Raw genomic sequence first — 22,490 nt, 5'->3', positions numbered from 1 at the left:
TAGGATTTTGAAGGTCCAAGAGGTTGAGTACTCCAGTGCTGTGGACCTAATCTGCCAGGAGAACAAACAATTTGAAGTGTACTCACTGATTTTTTTTTTCCATGGTTGGCTCTGAGGACTGTTTTGTTATTATTATCATTTATTTATTTATTTTTACAATTCTTTAATGCTTTCTGTTCCGGACAGTTGTAAGGCTGATGCTTCAGTGCAGTGTCATGAAGAACTCCCTTCATAAGTGGCCTCAGTGCCACTGTGATACTGTGATGAGTGACTGTCCCTCTTCACCTGAGTCATGGTGGGAACACATGCTGCAACTGCCATCAAAACAAACTTCTACAGAGTCAGCAGCTTTTCAGGACTCCTGATATCTTTTATTCTCACTGCTAGATTAGTGCATATTATTATTATTTTTAAATCAAATTTTCTGAAGACACAGAGCAACTTGAACAGATAAACAGGAGACCTCATCTCTACAAATCATTACAAATGCCAAAATACCCGGCCAGCAAAAGCAGAAGAAATAAGCGCTTTGGGAGAATTTAGCTTAAAAGATGAATTTTCCAGTCAGATTCTGGAATTATTAACTAAATCAGTGTTTCTGTTTCTTTTTGTAGAACATGTTGAGAACAGGCTGGCTCTCGCTACATACTGCAGGTGTAAGTACTTGGTTTTCATTGGTGTCTGTATATACGTGGGGGTGGGTGGGTGTATTTATGTGTGGGTGAATGGGTATGGAGGTCCTGGTGAATCTAACTGTCAAATAATACTGAAGTACCTCAAGATAGAGAGTAGATGAAATTAAGCTATCTTTGCTCTTGGACAGCGTTAAGAGGCCATTATGACAAATAGGTTCCAGTTTTATAAGAGAACCAACTCTATACCCACCACTGTTCCTGTGCCATATTGACACAAGCCATGGTATACGTATCTTTTATAAATAGGTTCCCAGGGAAGTAACCTGAAAAGGAGGAAAGTATAGGAACTGTGTCGCCATGAATATTCATGATCTCACTATGCTAGGGAAGTTCACCTTGTTGACTACCATTGCAGTATGAGGGTGGCTTTACTAATGTGAACTGGTGGAGCCCACAGGGAAATAACGGCACCAGTTCACAAAATATTCCTTGTGTGGAAGGGTCCTGCATGCATGTGGAGGGTTTTTTTATGTTCTGTTGAAGAAATACTGAAATATTTGGAAAAAAAAAAAAAACAAAAAGGGAGGCTAAGAGGAGCCTGGGCTCTTCAAAAATCCTTTTGCCACAGACAAAAGTCCTAAAGCATTTTTCTGCACTCTGTCCTGTCCGTGCAAAGGGACCAGCATCCAATTGGATTATAGCACTGCTGATTACTTATGATTCCCTTCCTGTGAGGACAGGCCCTGATGTGTTGTTTTTTGATAACACTGGCTCCTTTAGAGCAATAATGCTGGTACAGTTTCCTGTCTAATCGTAGTGCAATTACTGCACCTCAAACGGGAAAACATTTAGAAGAACCCAGTTTTAGCTCAGAAGTGATAACAGGAACATTTTCTTGCAAATCTGTAGTTAGACTTGAGCTCATGCAAGCATCTCCCATGGCTACACGTGACAAAAATCAAAAAGAGAGGAGAGGCTGAGGGTTGTTCTTATCTACCATGTTCCTGTATGATCAGGATCCCCTGCTGCTTGCATGGTTTGGGATCTGGGATCTTGTTCATGCCCATTGTTGTAAGGGAATGTGGAATCTTTTCCTTCCACTTCCCTAATCTGAATTTGGTCTAGTTTAGTGGTGAACAGCACTTGCTATTACTGATTTCTTTTCAACAATCAATGCTAACTGAGCTAGTGAGCTTGGCAAGTTCCTCACTGATGGAAGGTGACTGCATCTGAAAGGAGTAGGCTATACTTCAGTGGCTTGCAGAGACTTTATTAGAGCTGCCTTTGCCCTGCTGGTAAACTCATTCTTATTTTCAAATGAATTAGCCAAACCAGTTTCAGAACAAAATCGAAGGTTAAAGGGCTAGGAATGCATGGCCTTTTCAGACCAGGCTGCCTTACTAAGGTGAGGCTGTGGTAGCTTCCTAATAAAGCGGAATGAGATTACACTGCTTTAGTCTGTTATGTGCTCCTGCTTGTGAGGTAGTAAGTTCACTTCTGAGTCCAGCACATCACACTAACTCTTTAGAAATGATCAGAAACAATTGAATATGAATTCTCTTAGTCTGTGCAAAGCTCTTGTGAACTCTAGATTATGAAGAGTTGTATTTTGCTGTACACAACAGTGGCCTTGAAACAATGGGTGAGACAATGTGCCAGTGTTTGAAATTAATGTACTGGTGGGGGGGCTGTTCTGCAGTTTGAGCTTATTTTTTTTATACTGGTCTTATTATATTGAATGTCATTCCATCTGGCCCAACATTTTCTCAATGACAGACCTGATTTACTCAATAATTTTATGTCTGTTTTTAAGAGGCACATTCTTTGCATTTTACCCGCTTGAAAGATTATTCCAACAGAGTGATATAACCAAAGACAGTGCTAATCGGTAGTTTTGAAAGCAGACTGACAGAACATCTGAGGAAAAATAGTCTCACTGTACATCTCCATTTACACAGGACGCACTGAGGTCAGTTGACTTCATTGTAGTCAAGATTTCCTCCCTAGTTCTATTTCTATCTCTGCTACTGATCCACAGTGTGACTATAAGAAATATGATATAAACCCCTCATTGACTTGTTTTGGTGTTTAAGTGAAGTCAGAAGTGTGACACAGTTTGCTTGGACTCCTGGATTTTTTTTCTGGTGATTCAGGGTTTTCTGCAGAACTCATGCACCCAGGCATTTCCATCTGAGGCTGAGGCGGGTGCTTCCGACCTCCTTGCTGGAGAACTCTCTGGATACAAAGGGTGTGTGTCTGTGCTGAGAGAAGCCCTATCTCACTGAAGTAGAGCAGAGAGAGGAAATGACTCAATCATCAAAAGGCCCTCCTTCCTCAGGGAACTATCCTTAATCAGTATTATCCCACTACAATAATACTATTTCAGAAGGACTGTGAACCAGAGCACTGCGTAGCCATGTAAACTGCTTCCTGTATTTGCCAAACAAAACAGCAGTCAGCAATTAATAGAATTTAGCTATTAGTCCTGCTATGATAAAACAACAAACATGGCTGTTAATCCTGCCGCCCATCTTGGTGCAATCCTTCTCCCAGCAAGAGTCCTTTTCAGTTTGGAGATGCCTTACGTGCTCTTCCATAGTTGTTTTTTTTTTTTTTTTTTTTTTTTTTTTTTTACCAAGAAAGAATAAACAAGATTGCTTGCATTTTGCTTGGCTTAAAATGTCATAGCTATGAAAACTGTCCTCATTACCCTTGCAAGAGCTATAGCAAAGCTTCCTCCTGGGATACCCTGATTAGTCATTGCTTTAGAATTAAGCTGGGATACTTTGTGTTGCTTGCCAGGGATCCTGTACAATCTCTACCTTTTGGTGCTTGATAATAGGCAGCTACAGAAATTGGCAGTGGAAGCTACAGAATAAAGCAACGGGTCCTTCAGAGCTTGGGGACCAGGAGTATTACAGAGACTCAGCTCTTCATAATTAACTCTGATTAGACACAGCCACAGATGTGCAGCATCTCAGCAACAAATGGACCATTTGTTCTTCTTTGATTTGATAGAAGAGAACCTCATGATGTGACAAGAAAATGCCATTTGTAACTTGCTCTCCCCTCACCATTTCCCTTCTATGGCTGTCAATCACCCATCTCCAATGCTGAGCACGGGGGGTTTTGCAGGCTGACTTCTCTATGTGTCTGGCAGTAAAAATCATACTGTGGACAGGACAGAAATTTCTCTTCCTATGGTCAAGACTATTGCTGCTGCGAGTGTAACTGGGGAAGAATGTCTCATGTAGGAACCTCAACTCCAACGTAGCTGGCCTTGTTTAACCATGCAGTGAGCAGACAGACTTGGATTGGGAGAGCTTTCATAACAGTATCAAATAGCATGAAACACGTGAATATAGAAACGAGACTGGGTAAATGCTAAATAAAAGTGGAGAGCTAGATTAAAATAACAAGCATACCAAATACACAGTAGACAAAAATCATTATTACATATGTTAATTTTGATGTGGAAATTTTCAAATATGCAAAGGAATCTCAAAAAAGATGTAAAAAGCTTACCTAGTAAAAATTGCCAGATTTTTTTTATTTTTTTATTTTTTTCTCCACATAGTAAAAATGGATTTTGGATATATCAAAAAAGAACTTTAAATATTTCAGTCAGATAATTATGTGTCCAAAGAGATGTTCAGGATCCCCAGCTACTCAGGATGACTTCACCAGTCTGGGGTTTGCTCCTGAGAATAAATTAGCTGATAACCAAACAGACTTAGCATGGGCATTTCAATATGCTTTGTAAACATTTGCTTTGAAGTCTTTCTGTGCAGGCTGCATAGGCTTACGGAAGTCTGACTCCCAGGGCAGAGCTTTGACTGGGAGGCTTCAGAACAAAAACACGGAACCGACCTTGGGGTTTGGGTTTGGGTCTAGTTATTTTATTTTTTAACCCAAATGTAGGAATTAGATGTTTCAAATGCACAAGGATTAGGTCAGGAACAGAACGGTGAAAGAAAACATGTGCCTTTAATTTTCTTGGAAATACAGATTGCAAACTTCAGTGTCTACCTCAGCTCATTTCTGGCTACTGCCTCAGTGGGAATGATAAAAATGCAAAATCAGTACATTAGGGTCTTCTCATCACAAGAGATGAAACAAATGGCCTAAATTTATGGCTGATGTAATTTCACTCAAGTCAGTAGAGTTACATTGCAGATTCTCACCATATGCTTAGGCTTTTTTATATATGATGAAGCTGAATGGCATTGATGGTACTACGACAGCTGTGATGTCTTTTTTCAACTCTAAACAAAATGCCTGAAAACCTTCCACTGTATAATAATCCAGAAGGGGTAAGTGTAGTAACAGTGAAGTTGTATATCTGATGCTCAAGTCTTTAAATTGCAAGAATAGTGTCATCAAGGGTACAGAGTTCCTGCTGACCTGTTTAACTGAACTTCTAGTTGTAACTTGAAAAAAAAAGAAGTGGTTAAAATACTTTTCTGCATTGGATAATCTTATTTTTACTTTGCTTGAGAAAACAATGAAATATATATTTCATTTGGGACTCTATTTGAAAACCACTAAAATTGAAGAGTTCTTTCCACAAGATTTGTATTAGAAAATAAACTGATGGGGTGAGGAAGGATGGTGTTTGAAGGACTCAGGAGATGTTAATTCAGCTCTTGGCTGTGCCACAGGTTCCCAGGGTGATCTTGGGAAGACTGCCTCATCTGCCTGTGGAAGCTTTCCATTTGAGTAGTCAAATGATCCTGTTTCCTTTCTACTGCCATTGTCTGGCTTGTCCTTGGGAATTGTTTGGGTGGGATCCATCGCATACTGGAGTTTGTACAGCAGAATCCCAGCTGAGGTAAAATTATGTAGAAGGACATGGGAGTTAATGGAAAAAGCAGTTTGGTGGGAACAACATTAATTACTAAACATTATTTAAAAAAATAAGCAGTTGAACTAGCAAAACATTAAAAAAAAAAAATCCTTGAGGCAGCTTGTTCTCATATTTTGTGCTGAAACTGAAAAACAAGAGACATACACAGAAGAAAATTTAATGTACTCTTTCTTAAAATTTAATTGTTAGAGATGTCTACCAGAGGGTTAGCAATTTCAAACTTTTAGATTCTGAAGATACAAGACTAGATTATTCTGAATACACTGCTGTAAATATGGAACAACACTTCCAAGACTTTAAAAAAAGAAAAAAAAAGTTTGTGGTTGCAGCTCAAAGAAAAAACAGGACTAAGGTTTAATCAAAGAGAAAATTCATTAGATGCTCAATGAAACAACAAAGAAACGAGTGTATCAAGAATATCAGCAGGGCTTTCCAGAATTTGTTGTGGTATTTATGTGGAAATTGTGCAAACAAAACTGCACAGAAAATGTTAGATATGTCCCATTCTTTTGCCATACTCCAATCATGTATCTTAAAGCCATTCAAAAAAAAAAAAAAAAAAAGGTAGATATAAAATGATAAATCCACCAGCTATCCAGCTAGAGCTCTGTCTGGCCTAGACTGTAGTCACCATCTCTTGGAATGAGCTCAAGGTTTTAGGAAGGTGAAAGGGGGGGGGTGAGGGTGATTTTGAGCCTCACTAGACTCAAATATCCCACATATTGTCCCTGTATGAAATGTCTCCAAGTTGGAAAAAACAAAGTAAAGCTCCATTGAGCTACTTCATACCAACACTGGAGTGGTGGTAAGCAGCCCAGACCACAGCACAAAACAAGTCCTCCTTGTTTAGAATAAAAAGGCAGTGGCTGTGACTTCTTTCCACTGAGGTATCCAAAGGATGACTGTCTGGTACCTCCCTCCATCCTTCATATTTGGTAGGAGCAATGCTCCTTCTAGTCAGCAGCATTATATTTGGCATTTGCAGGGCTTGATTCAATAACAGGATCCAGTAATATTTCCCATTTGTTATTGCTGCCACATGTTACCCAAACAATCAAAATCCTTAACCTTCTTCAAACAATTTTCTGTGAGATGAGTCAGTGTTTAAGAATAGCTGCACTGGCAAGACAGGGAGGCTGTTTCTAACAAGTAGGCACATTTTAAACGAACAGTGAAACTTCTGGGGAGCTATTTGAAGAGATTCTCCATCTTCATTAGAATATCAGAAATAACATTTGCATTTCTATATCTGTCACTATTCCATTCTATTTAGCTTAACCAATCCAGTTTGGATAGAAGATCTGTTTTCCTCTAAATTTGCGAGCTGTGCATCCCATAGATACATTCTTGTTCAGAATAAATCATGAGTAATGGAGACCTGAATGTGTTTAATGTCTATAATAACCCAAGGCATATTTGCAAATTAAACCTTTGTTTATTATGGCAACTGATCAGGAAAATCTTCTTTCAAGATAAAAACATTAATTCAGAAAAAGCAGAGGCACAATAAATCAAAGTCTTTGGCAATAAAAAGAGGAAAAAAAAAAGTTGGCATACCTGGATAAAAGATACAAGCCCAGGTGGGTAACCATTCAACCCAACATGATACAAAGTCAGCCTTTCCTGGGAGTACCAGTATGCTGGGCAAGATAAGAACAGAGTAAAAAGATGACATTTTTCTAACTTTAATGGCAAAGAATACAAAGGGTCAGATCCATCATGCCTTTGTTAAACCAAGTCCGTAGAGACTTTTCTTGACACAACCAGATCTATCAAAAGAGGAAGAAAACACAGTTAGTACCCAGTAGCAACAGATTCTTGTCAAGTTCTCCAAAATTACTTTGTAAATATCTTTTCTTCAATGCTAGACTTGCCCCTGGCCATTAAACATCTATGCAATTGTAGAAATACTTGAAAGACTGCTCAGTGCTAAAACTCAGAATAAAATAAAAGGTTTTCTTGTGCAGTCTGATACGTATATAGACATACAGTAAAACAGATCCCCTTCTGATGGTCATACAAGACTGCAGGAAACACACTCACATGAATTTGTCTACACCTAAATTATGCAGTCACTGTTAATCTAAGAGAGATTCCTCAAGAGTACAGCAATGTCTATTGTAAGCAGAAGGGGCGAGCTTTCCTTGTGTGAGGAAACATTCATGTCCCTCTGGCCACATTTCTGTTTCTCCCTTGTTCCCTGAGCTTCTTATATATTGTCATGTGCCCCTATTACTCTAGGCATGCCATGAAAAGCACTTTCTGGCCTGGAATATTTGCAGATGAAAGCCTAGTCTCACGGAGATCCTCATAACACACAAATATTCTGGCAGAACTTGGTAGGGCTGCACAAAATCTCACGGTTAGTTATGTACCTGAGTGGTTCCAGAGCAGGACCAGACATGGTATTGATACCAACACGCAGAACATCAGTTTTCTCCCTGATATGCTTTAATCAAAACTACTACTTAACAGAGTGGAATGCATACAGAATTGTGTAAGAAATGTAGGATATTTACAACTGAAATAAAATCGCCTACCCAATAAAAGTGCATGGTGCAAGAAATACTTGGAATGGAGGATTACAAATGTGTCACTTCTGCTAGCAGAACAAAAACCTTATGGGAAGAGAAGGAGCTTCTTGCAATTTCTGACCAGGCACAGAGGGAGCAGAAGCCAGGTCACTGGGAATATCAGAGCAGCCACAACTCACCTGCCTGCCTATCGGCCCTTCAGATGGCTCTCCTAAAAGGCTGTGGATACCTGTGAGGGTGAGCTCCCCAGAGGGAGCTGGCTGCTATTCCCACCAGATCCTAGCTGTGGAGAGCTCAGAAGTTGGCTCTAAGAATGTTATTCCCTTGAGATACTTCCTTAAAGGTAAAAGCTTTTGAAGAGGGGAGGTGAGAGGATTAAAAGACAAGGTATTTCTGGTTCATCCATGGCTGATGAAGAAAACTGCTAGGAGGCAACCTGGTCTCCTGAAAATGCAGTCACTAGAAATACCCTGTACTGCTGGCCGAAACTTACCATCCGTCCTCATTTGAGGTAACCTTTTTCTTAAATTCTGCAGGCATAGGGCCGTTGGTCTGAGCTCCCCAAACATGCCGCAAAATTGTTCTCTGAGTGGACAGGCCGTGTCTTGCTGAAATGCAGCTGAAGGCGCTGATAATGTTGCTTAACAATAGAGCAAGAAACACAAGGTATAAACACGGCCAGCGAAGCTCAGGCACATGTTGCCGAGTGCTTTCTCTGCAACATGATGATAATGAGGAGACAGCTATCCCTCCCCCCGTATGTCCTGGTGTCTCAGAAAGAGCAAGCCAAGACGGAGGAAAGGGAAAGGCTGTGTGGTCAGCGGGTGGGGCGAGACCACCACCTCGCACGCATCCTTATCGGCTGTCACAGAGAGGCAAACACTCCTTTCACAAGGGTGTGTAAAATAGTCTTCAAAGTGATAGCAACGGAACCAACTGAGAAATGTCCTGTAAAAAGAATAAAAAACAAAACCTTTTTTTTTTTCTGCTTTCTCTCTCTCTCTCTCTTTTTTTTTTTTTCTTTCCCAAACCCTTCCATAGTCCTGCATAATGAAACAACCGTGTTAAGCAAGTCACCTCCGAGGATCACTCTCTCTAACTTTTGGTAAATGCCGCCGGTGAACCCTTTGTCAAATGTCACAGTGTGTGCCAGGGCACAGTGCAAAAAGGAAATGTACAAACCGTACTGAGCACTGGGAAACTTGTGTGGGAGGGTGGGTCAGTGGGTTGCAGGGTGAGTAACTCGTCAGTGCAAAGGCACTTAATCATGTGTTTGTTGGGTTTTAATCTTCAAGCTAGTTCTTATTTGTGGAAAGTTGTATGTAAGCGTACTTTTTACACATCCTGAAAGACACAGTGGGCCAAATTCATCACTGGGCTGACACCACTGGCTGCAGAGGACTCAGTGATCCAAAATGATCCAAATACTTGTTCTGCAAGTGGCTGAACTTCTTCACCTCTGCTGCAGTGGGGGATATGGAGGGGCTCAGCAACTTCACTGAAGGCATAAGTGATTATAATAAAGTAGGCCCAAATGAGAGGGGTTCACAGGTGGGAATTGATTCTTGGAGAAACATGTTCTGGGCAGGGGAAAAGAGGGAGAGAAAGGAGGGGAAAACGAAAATGAAAAGAGGTGAAGGAAGCTAGCAAAGAGTATAGAGAGGAAGTCAGAGAATGGGATGCTGTACGTGATTAAGGCCAAAAATGTAGCTGGAACACGGTGACAAGAAAACACATGGTTTACTGTTGTGGAAGCATTCGAGTGCATCCATTTATATAATGACCCATCTTTATAGAAACAATGCACAGAAGGACTTTAAAGCTCAAATCATAAACACTTAATGCTAGTTTTTTTGCCCATAACAGAGATGTGAATAACAATGAATAACAGAAAAAGTCACAGTAAAGTCGAAGTCACAGTCCAGTTTGCTTTCTCCATAGTACACAAACAAGGAGACATTTCATGGCATTGAAAGGCAGTATTTTTTTTAATGGACAACGATTTTATTTTTTACACAATTAACAGTTATTCTACACAACTCATCACCATGATGTTTAAAGCCAAATATATAGCAAGACTCCAGGTGGGACATGACAACAATTTTACAAATAATGAAAGCATTTCCAAACACAACAGGTGAAGAGGAGAAAATAAATAAAAAAAAGAAAAAGACAACAACATAAAATCAGAACAAACAAAAAACTCCTGCATTTTTAACCATTTCACTGCTAACCAACAGACACTAGAAGGAAATTTTGTGTTTTCTTTTCATCATAATTCCACATTAAATTTCATCTCTAACTGCTGCCGAAGTCCTGTAATGGAAGAAGAAGGGTTGCTGATCCAGCCTAAGAATTCTATCATCATCTGCAGCAGGACGGCTTGTTAAGTACTCTTTCCACCCAGACTCTCATCATTCATTGACTTCAGGGAATGGGGACATGGGCATGAGATCTGAAGGGCTAACATTTTAAAAAAGTGGCTGTAATAGCCATAACTTAAAGAATTAAACCAAACTTCCTGGTACAGTGATCTTGAAATATCTGATATATTAAAGAAGATCAGTACCTCCAAGGCCTTCAATTACTTTCAAATGACATGTTAATGGCATTTGTTACTTTCAGTTAGTAGAAATCAGTCATATATTACGCTTTAATGATAAAACACAGCATTGGCATCATGAACATCTTTGTATATGAATGATTTAAAGACGCTTTGCAAGAACAGGCATGTTAACTTGCAAGGCAGTGCTGAATCAGTACTTAGCCAGGATCAGAAGAACAAACAGAGCAGTGAATCAGTTAAAAATGAGAAAGGTAGTGGAGCATGTGCAAAAATACAAACAGCTGTGGGAGTGAGAGAGACTACCAGGTGACTAGCTGAAGGCAATAGCTCTAGAAGGAGATCCTGGCAAAAGAAAATCCTGCTGATCAAAATAATTATGGAAGTGTAAGCTTATTGTCAGTACTGAGAAAAATTCTGTTGAAAGCAATTGTCAACAGATCAAAGCTAGTTTCAGAAGAAGTAGTGAGACAAAAAGTGTGGCTGCAGACCTGGATGAAGTTGCATTAATCAGATATTCAGATTTTTACAGTTGATGAAAAAAAAAAAAAAAGAAAGAAAGAAAAAAGAAAGAATGAGGTTTTAAAGTGTTTGTTATTTTCCTTGATGCTATGAAGGCATTTGATTTGGTTTGGAAGGAGTCATTTTAGAACACTGAAGAAATAATAAAATATTCAGATAAGGATGTTGGTAGTATAAATGCTGGGAACTCCTGCAGTGCTATGGAATTGGCAGAAAATTAAGCAACTGGTTCAAACCAAGCCTGGTATGAAACAAAGGACTACGAATTCATCAAATACTTCAAATGGACATTAGGTTAGTAAATGAGTTGAAGCATGTGACAATGAAAGATCTAAATTTCACATTATGCAAATGATATTGCATAATTGTCAGATAAATGAAGTAAAGATGATTCTCTTAGCTAATTGACAAAGTCGCTGCAGTCAACTTGTGTTTAAAAATCTATCAGTAAGAAGAAGTATTTCTCTCTTGGAAAGAAGGACAAAATAAATAGTCTTTTAAAATATGCATAGGAGGGTTTAAATGGTACTATGGAAAAGTAGGAAAAAATAAAAACATATTCTTAGCTGAAAGCTTAAAGTATGAAAACATGTATGAAAGAGAACATTAATATCCTCTAGGCCAGACACAGTGGCATTAAGTAACAGATATCTGAATATTGTTAATGTAGGACTTCCAAAGGCAACAGGCATTATACAAACTAAGAATGACTGAAAATGGGAGCAGGCAAGGATGTCAAGCCAAGGTTTGAGACCAGCTACAATGGAAAAATGTGGAGGGATCCTGGAAAAGGGGCTCAGATGAGAGAACACCAAAGATGTTCATGCACACACACACCACCAACAGCTGTGCTGTGGAGAAACTGGCCTCCAAGTACGTGGCTGGACATTTCTTACAGGAATGTGACTGAACTGGATTTGGCAGATGCATAAGCACTGGACGAGGATGTTATACTACTCCTGAGTTTGCACAAATAAGCCAGGAAAGAAGACATATTGAAATTTCTGCCTTGGCCAAATTCCAACTCAATTAATTACAAACTGCTTGTTAAAATTCCCCTTGAAGTTTCAGCTAGATGGTATTTATTCCTTGCATGTCCTATGAGGCTGAGAAGTGTTGCAGCCCACTGCAGAGCTACCCTTCACACAAAGCATGATTTCTGTGTGCAATTCTTATGTCAGGTCAAGTTTGTGAAGGCCTTGGGAACCTTGAAAATGGGAAGTGTTGGCAGACCAAATATGATGGAGCCACAGAAAAATAGCAGTAGTCACTATGCTATAAATCTTCCTGCTGTGCAATGTGTGTTGGTGAAGGTACTCATAAAACCTCACATCTGCCTTCTAGTGGATAAAATACAGGAGAGAATTGCAACAGAAAAGGAAGAGAGAAACAACTGACAAGAGAAGTGGTTTTGGATTCCACAGCATAACTATTAACAAGCCCTGAAAATCAAATGCAAGCAAAAATCTGGTATTTTTTTACTCATAGCAATGACTGTTGCATTCACTTCTCACCTTTATTCCATTTGGCACTGAAGCTAATTAGGATATTTACATTGATTACCAAATTCTCCTGTTTTAAAATGGAGCCAACACTATGTGGAAGCTCTGCAATACTGAAATGTTCAGTACAGAACTGATTTTGATTACTACAGACAGGTCTTTCTACATAAACTCCTGGCCATATTATTAATAACTTTGCCACTAATACAAAGAACAGAAAGAAATGTCTTTCCCAACAGGAGGCCTTTCAAGAAGGTGGTTTTCAAACTAACATAAGAAGTAGTGCATAGGAAATACAGATTGCCACACAATTTTTCTTTAAGTAAGCAATCAGTGCTCAGTTTGGCTTCCAAACAAGTTCAGTATCTGCAGCTTATGCTGATGTTCTGTAAACCTGCAAATTAGACTAATGATAGATTAGCCTCAAAATCAATGAGTGCAAATGTAAAGACTCCTCTAAGCTTGATGAACGTGTCCCCAAATCTATATATTTCTGCATTCTAGAAATTACAAATGAGTCCAATGGTTTCCGGATGAGAGGAGCAGGAGAAAAGCAAGTTAAAATTTGATGGAATTATTTTCAAGCAGAAGACTTTCGTTAAGCTTCTTCTGATACAGATATTGTCTGTACAGGTACATGTAGGAGAATAAAAAATTGGTGAAACCACCTTCCAAGTAGATGTTTCTTCTGCTTTTGGGAAGGAAGAGCCCCTGACAACCATGCAAGCTAGGACCAGCTGGCTGGGGAGTAGCTCCGCTGAAAAGGACCTGAGTGACGTGGTGGACAATAAGCTGAATATGGGCCTGACAGCAAAGAATACAGGTCATGGGCTATGTTCAGAGGAGCACTGCTTGCCTGGAGAGGTTGTGCAGTGTACAGCCTTAGAGGTTTGAGAGATTGGACTATAGATCTTCTGAGATCCCTTCCAACCTGAACTATTCTCTGATTCTCTGGTTTCAGGGTTCCCAGTGTATAAAAATTATCTACAGTCAAAGGGTTTTGAGATGTTCTGCTAGATGAGAACAACTTCTGAGCCTCACCTGTTGACTCCTTAACTGTGTATTTATCTAGCAATTGGCAGACTCAGCAGCAGAAAAGGAATACCAGGGAACATCTGGTCTGGGCAGAAAGGACTTCATTTTGTTGTTGTAACCTAGGAAGTGAGTAGGGTAGGGTACAGACAATGAAGAGCTGTCCAATACAGTATATTCAAGATTTCTTTTTCTTTTCACTCAACTAAATGTGTCCACTGCGTCTAAAGGAGGGCAACAAAGATGGTGAAGGGTGTGAATGGCAAGATGTTATGAGGTGGTTGAGTTCCCTTTGTTTGCTCAGCCCCGAGCAGGGCAGGCTGAGGGGAGGCCTCATGGCGGCCTGCAGCTCCCTCACGAGGGGAGTGGAGGGGCAGGCGCTGAGCTCTGCTCTCTGGGGACAGTGACAGGACCCGAGGGAACGGCATGGAGCTGGGACAGGGGAGGGTCAGGCTGGGGGTTAGGGAAAGGAGCTGCACCCAGAGGGTGGTCAGGCACTGGGACAGGCTCCCCAGGGCAACGGTCACAGCACTGAGCCTGATGGAGTTCAAGATGGGTTTGGACAATGCTCTCAGACGCATGGTCTGAGTTTGGGGTGGTCCTGTGTAGAGTTGTGAGTTGGACTCAATGATCCTTGTGGGTCCCTTCCAACTCAGGAAGTTCTATGACTGTACAACTCTATGTCAGGTAGTCAAGGGGATGAGTTTTCAAAGGCCTCAGGAGGAAGCATGTCTCCCTTGCAATCGCTGACATTTTGACATTACTTTAAATGGTGCCAAAGTTTGGCCCTTTGGCTCAAATCCTTACTCTGCCATTTCAGTTTGCCTATAGGAGACTGTGATGGAAGCCTGCCTTGTCTTGGGGTCAGCCATTCCAGGTCTGTGCCCAAATCTCACCTCTTACCCCTTCTTAAATCCGTTAAAGCTCCAGTGACAGTCCAAGCTTAATTTTCTGCCTTTTTTCCTTCTGCAAAAGAATCATTTACAAATCATTCTAGTAGCCCATAAAAACTGAGAGAGGTCAGATATATAACAACATTTTAAAAGTGCAGAACCATAAAAAGAGAGTCTACGGCAACTGCTGTGGAACACAAATTTGGTGTAAAAATACATAATCTGTGGCACCAGTGAGAAGCAGACTGGCACAGCTGTTTTCCAAGATGTTTGTCCCATTCCCTTCCATCTTGCTTCTCTTAGCTTTCCCTTTTTCTTCAAGGAGCTCACTTGCTGGCTTCAGCCACATCCCCATTTATTCCCCAGACACACCAGTGGGTGTGCAGGTTTTATGGCATATCAGCTGCTGAAAATGAAAGGACATTGAAAAGTCGAGAATTGCCTCCATTCCCTCTTTATGTCCTATGCTGCCTGTGTTGGCAGAAGAAAGTCGTTTCATGCTTTCCGTATGGAATGGGTGACTCTTTCCAGCTCCGTCCCCCTCTGAGACTTCTCCCTCTTGGCCCTCCAGGCGAGGAGCCCAGGCAGCGCAGAGCAGTCCTCAGAGCTTTCAAAAACAGATTTTTAAAACAGCTTTTCAGCGCTCTCTAGTGGTTAAAATAACAAATGCTTTAAATGTCACCTATCACCTTTTCAACCTTATTTTAATCAATAAATTTCTTATAATGATTCATGTATCTCCAAGCTAAAAGAATGGTTTAAAATTATGGTTATAATTATTTTATAATTATAATATTAATTATAATTTACTAATGGGCACTAGAACAGTGTTTTTCACTACACAAAGCCCCAAAAGTGAATTGATGTTGGATTAGATGATCTTTAAAGGTCTCTTCCAACCCAAACCATTCTTTGATCCTATGATTTTATGAACCTAATATCATGATTGTGTGTCAAGTATGGTTTTTCTTTTTCTTTGGCCAACTAACTAACTGCAGTTTTCATCCTCGACTCTGCTTGCAAATATCTGTGGTCACTAAAAATTCACATTACCCACAGATATGAACTCATTCCTTACTGCATATTTTACCACATATTTTAGGTTTCCATACTAAACCACTTACTATAATAGCCATTCAAACTTCTTGTAGAAGCCCTGAATGTATGTCACAGAAAATGCTAATTCTCATTTCACATCAGAAAGCAAAGTTGAGAAAGAACTGGGTGACCCAGTTATGGAAATCTGGCAGCTCCAAGTCCAAAGGACAGATTAAAGTAAGAAACATGCAGCAGACAGTAATGACAAAATGCTTGTGTGGTTTTTGAATAATTAATAGATCACAAGCCTGTGTCCAAGTGAATATTTGCATGAAACTTTATTTACAAACCTTTTCAAATGTTAATTGTAACCTGCCTTGCAAAAACAAACATACTGGTTCACAGACATGCTATTTGAATTTATTTATTTTTTTCCTACACTCTGTTTATTTTAAAATTGTGTCTTCTTATTTGTCTGGCTTCCTTGTCATTTACTACCTTAAGCATCATCATGTTCATCACTTTAACCATCAGACTGCTTTTCAAGTAGTCTGAAGGAACCTGGAATGTTGCTCCAATAACAACCCTACACAAAAACACTGGGTCATGTAAAGCCCTGTGTGAGTATCGTATCCCCAGTGCTTCATTCCAAACCACACGTTTTGCAGATGTATATTTTGATGCAGTATTCATTCATTGCAATTTATATTTATGTAAATATGTATCTTCCTTAATATAAGAACTCTAAGTAATAATCTGCCAAATAATGGCATTTCTGCATGCTCTGAGTTTCGGACCTGCTGAGCTTCTGACATGGTACTAACCACGTCCAGCATTTCTCCAAATTACAACAGCTTTTTCTGACTTCCTGGCAGCAAGTTGTTGTCCTTAAATTATTCAGTGCTCCCCTTTCTCCTGTCTCATCTTCCATTCCATCTTCTTCAAAGACGTTGTGCTTCCCTGGTAGTAAATCCTTCTGCAGAAGGGATATTGCCCTGGCAGCCACACTGCTCCATAGCAGGAGACAAGGTCTGATCTGGCTCCTTTGAGCTGCAGTGCTGCATGTTGCTACGATTTTTGACATTCAGCGCATTTGCAAAGGGAAAAGGCAAACTGAATTGTTTCACCACTGAAACACTTCCTCTAGCTTGCTGTTGTCAGGCTTTATCCCTCTCTAGCAGCTGTGTTTTTTACTGCTGCCAAATGTAGGTCTTGGCTCTTGTCATGAACTCTTCAGGTCTTTCAAGGCTTCCCATTCCCACATGGTGTCTGTTACAGAAGTGGTGATGTGCCATGAAACTTGGTGGGCCTCTGAGGAGTTGTTACAAGCACGCCTCCAAATTTCTTGTTGGTAAGGAATATTTTCTGCTTACCAGCCAAATTGTACTCCCTGATGAGTTTTCATAGCATTTCTCAGCCTTCATCCTGATGACAATTTCTCTGTTATTAAGCAATTAAAACATGATGTAATTAATTTTCTAATTAGATAATTGTTCTGTCATTGCAATTCTTAGAGTATAACATGTCATTATTGCACTATGTTAGCTACTAAGGTCAATGAATCATTTTCTCTTATTAAACTTGAAACATTGTGTTGGTTCTCAGACATTCTAGGAGTGTGCTACGGCCTCCTTAGGAAAGCTCTTCCCAAATTTCTTATTTCTTCAGCTTCACTAGGGTCCTACCCTATGTGTTTATGATGCTGCCTGAAGAATAGCTCCACTGTTTATCAAAGTTGTTTATAACCTGTACTTCACTGGGTTCAGTAGAATTGCCCAGTGGACTTGAAGGGTTTGGAGTTTCAGAGTTTGGACTTTACTTCATGACTGCAAAGGACATCACTCCAAAAGCGACTGACTGTAGTCATGTACGGGCTGTCAAGGACTGCTTCACGAAGGAAGGAGAACCAGGAGCCAAGGGCAGGCACAGCATGGGGCAGCGATCCCACTGACCAGAGTGCAACCCTGCAGTACCCGCATGGGGCCAGGCTGGTCACAGTGACAGGTTTCATCGAGAAGCCATGAGATGCAGTGAGGTGACAAAGTCAGGGTCTATCCAAGCAAGCTGGTCATGGTCAGGAGGAGATGGCTGAGCATAGGCTTTCTTCAACACAGTTTAATCTCAATGCCCCCAAAATAAACAAATATTGAAGGGCAGGCAATAATTAGCAATAAATCTGAATTTATGTCGGTGATCTCTTCACCTGCTTCAGCTTGATTTTTACGGCTTGGGTTTTTTGTTTGGTTGTTTGGTTGTTTGTTTGTTTTGAGCAGAAGCATGTGGAAAATTCTTTAGTGGAGGAACTATTCAGCTTACCTGGGACATATATGGCTTTGAGGAACGTATTTGTGTATGACTCCTAGAGTATTGAGCAGTCAAGAAGAAAAGGGCCTACAATGCCAGTGGGTACTGCTAAAGACAGCCTGCTTTTGAAAGCTAGCTATAATACTGGTGTACTTGGAAAGACTTGTTTAATGTAATCATTAGTTTTTCTTCAGAGTACCTGTACTTTAGTGTAGGGTCTGTGATTAGTCTTCCCCAAAACAGCTCAACTGAGCCTCAGGGACTGACAGTGGTGTGCGAATTATCAGCCCATCCTTTCTCTCATCTGGACTGGAGACATTTTATATCTACATGGAGAAAGGTGTTCTGCAGCCTTTTCTTGCAAGTATTCATTGTGACATCCAATTCTATCCACTCTGAGGAAATGTTTTCTGTATTACCACTTTATCTTCTAAACAAATAGATAGGTAGACACTACAACAGCAGATAGATCCATACATAGATAGATAGACAGAAAACATTTAAACATGGCCAATATTCTGAGCACTTTAAAATATACCTGACTTTTGTGAAAACTGCAGTTCCTCATAGTCTTTGAAAGTTAGGACATTTGTGCTTAAATATGATCTAAAAAGAATAAGAAAACTTCCAGTGGTTTTATCTTATTTTATAGTTACATTGCTATGATTTAAAGATAGTACAGTGGAATTGTAATGTACAACCGTTATCTGTACTTTGTTAACTGTAGAAGCTTCATATATTCTTGTTTGTAACACCTTGTAGGTCTTTCAGCCATGCTTACTAAGCATAGTTTAATTTTCCACATAATAATATTTTGTATAAGAGGTTGTAGGCATTTCCTGTTCCTTCCTTACTATGTTGTAGTGGAAAACAGACATTAGGATGATAACTGTAAACGATAAAGCCTTAGATAAGCAGATCTGTATAACCAAGTACACAAAACTTCAGAGGGGTATGTTCTCATGTCAGTGCACAGGGATTTACAGGTCAGCATTAGTTATTTTCTGTTTTGACAATGGCAGAACTTTGCCCTTTGAAAGCTTTTAATATTATTTATTCTTTTTTTTTTTTTCAGATGAGAATCAAAATAAAAGCAACAACTTGAATTAGCCACTTGCACACAGAGTTATACACTAGATCTTTCTAAATTAAGTTAGAGATGCTCTACCTTTATTCATGAAACATTTGAAGTGAGTGGGAATAGAGGAGATGAGTAACAGCCAACATAAATTTGTCAAAAGCAAACTCTGTCAAGATTTTTAATTTATTTCCATGAAGAATATCATGTGGAAAGAGGAGAAACAGATGACATACTTTGACTTCAATAAGGCTTCCAATACTTTATTACACAACTCACAAGCAAGCTAAGAAAATATGACCTAAATGAAGATACTACAAAGGGGTTGCAAAGCTGGTTTACTTAAAGAATAATCATCAATAATTCTCTGTCAAAACGAGAGGGGGTATCAAGCAAGGTATCACTGGAATTTGTTTGTTTTTCCATGCTAGTAAATATTTTCATTATGACCCAGATGAGGGTATGAAAGCTGGAAAAAAATGTCAAATAATTTGGAAACAAAATGTGAAGTGGTCAAAAAAAGATTTAACTCAACATGGATAAATCCACTTAAGTCAACAGGCTAATCAGTATTTCTGCAGATGTGGAGGTGATAATGTATTACAAGCTCAAATTCAGTGTACAGTGTGATTTTTTTTTTTTTTTTTTTCAGAAAAAAACAAATATCATATATAGGTGTGTGAACAATAACGTATTCTGTAAGATACATAATGTAACTGCACCATGCTTTCATCAGTAATAATGACTCAGCTGAACTACTGGATCCATTTTTAAGCACTACATTTCAAAGTATCTATAGACCAACTTGATAGAGCATTGAGAAAAAGGTCAAGAAGTCTCAGGTGAAATGAACACCACCTGTATGAAAAAGTTGAAAGAACTGGTGTTGCTTCACTTTGCAGAGAACACTGTAAAGAATTGTACTGTCATATTGTAGAAAGATGGCTTCAGATAGAAAGAGAAAAATGAATTCTAATGAATGTACGTGACCAAATCAGATGAAAAGCTTAGGCACCAGTTAACTGATGGCTAAGCTGGAAGGCAATAGCTGGATCTGCCCCTTTGAGTGTGAAGAAATATTTGGACTTCTCCATTCATAGATACGTAGAAATTAAACCAAAAAGAAGTTGTTAGACCCAGCCCAAGCCCCACATTGCCACTCCATCTACACTACAATCATTTCTGCTTGCTAAAATTTAAGGTTTAGAAAGGTACTCAGTCCTAACCTGGAGACATCAGAAGATGGAGAACATATTACATGATTATTTGCTGCAGCTGTTAATCTTTCTCACTGCTAAAATGCATTTCTCTCTCAGTTACAACCTGCACAGCTGTGAAGGCCCGGAGTGCACTCATAAGCCTTAATTGCCTCAAGCAGCCCCACTTGGGATCTCCACACCCAGCCACTGTCCATGGGCCCAAGAACCCCTTTTAAGCTCAGGCCTGGGCCTAGGCCTGTGCCTGTTTATGGGCCTTGGCAGTGGAGGTTTATGTCTTGGTTGACTTGGAAATAATAATAATTTATTTTTTTTTTTAGAGGGTTTCATTAATGTCCAGGACTCTATTCTGCTTTTCCAAGTTTTGGATATTGAAGATTCTAAGTGCTTAGAAGTAGAAGTTTATACTTGGATATAATAAATCAGAGTTTGACTTCAGCTGTATGATACTCTCACTTTAACTAGCACTGTAACTTATGTGGGAAGTGGCTGGCAGGTGCATTTAAAAATGTGAAGAGAAAATTGCTGTTTAGGGAGGTGTTTTGGTTGAAGTAATGCATAAATACAAGAAAAAAAAAAAAAGTAAATTACAGGGAGGACAGGCATAAAATAATCTAGACCATGTGGTAAACTTGGTCTGTTCAAATGAGTTAAGTAAATATAAAGCCCTAAGCAATTCTGAGTTGCTGTTCAGTATAGAGATGTTTTCTTTGCTATGTATAACCAACCTGCTCCATTTCTGTGTGGAGGCTCTATGTTAAAATTAACTGTGGAATTATTCTGCATGTAGTTTATGCAGCAAAGTACTATCCCATCCTGGTTATTTACTTCTGAAAATTAAAGGCTTAAGAAAATTGTTTTACAGAAAAGGAGAGGAAAAAAAAAAGGCCAAGGAATTGTGTGATATCAGTACAAACAGAAACATGTTTTATAATTACCCGTTGATAGCTTTATAGGGAATTCTATCATCTAGCTGTATTTAATCATTTTTTGAAGTACTGGATTGGAGTTACACTTGTTTTGACTACATCATAAAATGGCTCCAGTTGTGTGCTATTAAATGTCATTTAATCTCCTTTGAACCCAAATATCTTCTGAATTTTCATTGATATGGCTGCTAAAGTCAGTATTTGACAACTGTTATACACTATTTGTAATTTAATCTTATTCAGATAAAAAACTATTGAGCTTTTAATTCTTATTCAAAGAGTTTTATTTTGTCTGAGTTGAGTTTTATTATGAAAGTTAGTCACCCTATAGGGTTAGGCAGAATGGGAATTTCTCTTGCCTGAGCAAATTCCTTAGGAAAAAGAAACCTAAATAAGGACAAAGTGATAATTTTCTAAACCTGCCTGATAAGTAGCATAGACTACAGCTTTTGAAATATGCAGATTAGGCCTGTCTTAAGACAGCAAAAAAAAAAGAGTGATTCAGGTTCTCATAAGATTCCATTTCTAACTAAGATTTATTCTTTGGGTTAGTGTTGCTGTAGATACAGCTCTAACCTCAAAAGTAATTCTGAAACCTCAAAGGCAACTAAACTTTGTTGACTCCATGTTCATTACTCTAGCTTAAATGTTGTTATTTCACAAGTTGAAGTAGTGTTTCTTTGGCTAACCACAAGCCCTGTATACTGAATCTTGGAACTGGAAATAAAGGTTGGTATTTCTTGTTTTCTGTGCATCACTAGTGGAATAGGATCTGCTTTTCAAATTAAGCCATGGTTATCTCTTCCTCTGTTCTTATGGTCATGTTCTCAGTAGCATTCCTGAAGGGACATAACATTCAATAGGTCCATTCAGGAACTAATTGACAAATGCATCTGTGATAATGTGCAAGAAGATTTTCATTTTAGCCTCATGCACCCTACTGGGGGGAAATAGCAGAATAAACAGAAGTTGTTCATCTTATTTCATTATTCAGAATAATTCTGAGTGTGAGTAGGAAGCAGGCCCGCAAATTAAGAAGCAGATAACAGAATGCGCTGAATTAGGGCTCCATGGTTTGAGGAGGCAGAGTAGAAAAGCTTGGAAAGATTGATTGCTGTCCTGGAGAGGTGGGTAACAAGATGGAAGGACACAGGTCTGGGGTACCAGATTTGGCAAGTCAGGAGCATGTCCCCACTTGAGTGCTTTGGTCATCTGTGGTCAGAAGGAAACAGAACTGTGAGGAGACACAGCTCATCCCTGGAGTTTGCAAGGAACTGATATGAGACCTGACTCCTACTTGGATATAGACTGTACAATGCTGAAGAAGGAGGTCTCTTATTTATTTATTTCTTTATTTTTACCTGGAGAAAAAAATA

General features: G+C 39.4%; 1 protein-coding gene and 1 long non-coding RNA gene across 6 annotated transcripts in view; one reads left to right on the top strand and one right to left on the bottom strand.

Moving 5' to 3' along the window:
- The window catches only part of LOC311438113 (uncharacterized protein), a 16,546-nt gene extending 6,351 nt beyond the window's left edge, over positions 1-10,195 (bottom strand). For 2 of the 5 annotated variants that reach the window (XR_014693925.1, XR_014693926.1), the window contains exons 1-2: positions 8,530-10,195; positions 7,060-7,271 (exon numbers count right to left, since the gene is read on the bottom strand). Coding sequence is in view for 1 of the 5 variants with exons in the window: in XM_084522173.1 (XP_084378299.1) it covers positions 5,214-5,461; positions 7,060-7,142; positions 8,530-8,576 (378 nt within the window). In the remaining 4 variants the exon portion in view is untranslated. Of the gene's footprint in view, positions 1-5,102; positions 5,462-6,917; positions 7,272-8,529 lie in introns of those variants that run through there. The other 3 variants (XR_014693927.1, XM_084522173.1, XR_014693928.1) reach the window with 3 other exon arrangements.
- The window catches only part of LOC311438118, a 27,911-nt gene extending 5,421 nt beyond the window's left edge, over positions 1-22,490 (top strand). The window contains exons 3-4 of the long non-coding RNA XR_014693932.1: positions 615-656; positions 18,966-22,490. This is a non-coding gene — a long non-coding RNA (uncharacterized lncRNA). The remainder of the gene's footprint in view (positions 1-614; positions 657-18,965) is intronic.

Source organism: Aythya ferina (genome assembly GCF_964211825.1).
Source record: "Aythya ferina genome assembly, chromosome: 5".
Taxonomy (NCBI): Eukaryota; Metazoa; Chordata; class Aves; order Anseriformes; family Anatidae; genus Aythya; species Aythya ferina.
Note: the sequence above shows the minus strand (reverse complement) of the source record. Positions and strands in the feature narration are given on the sequence as shown.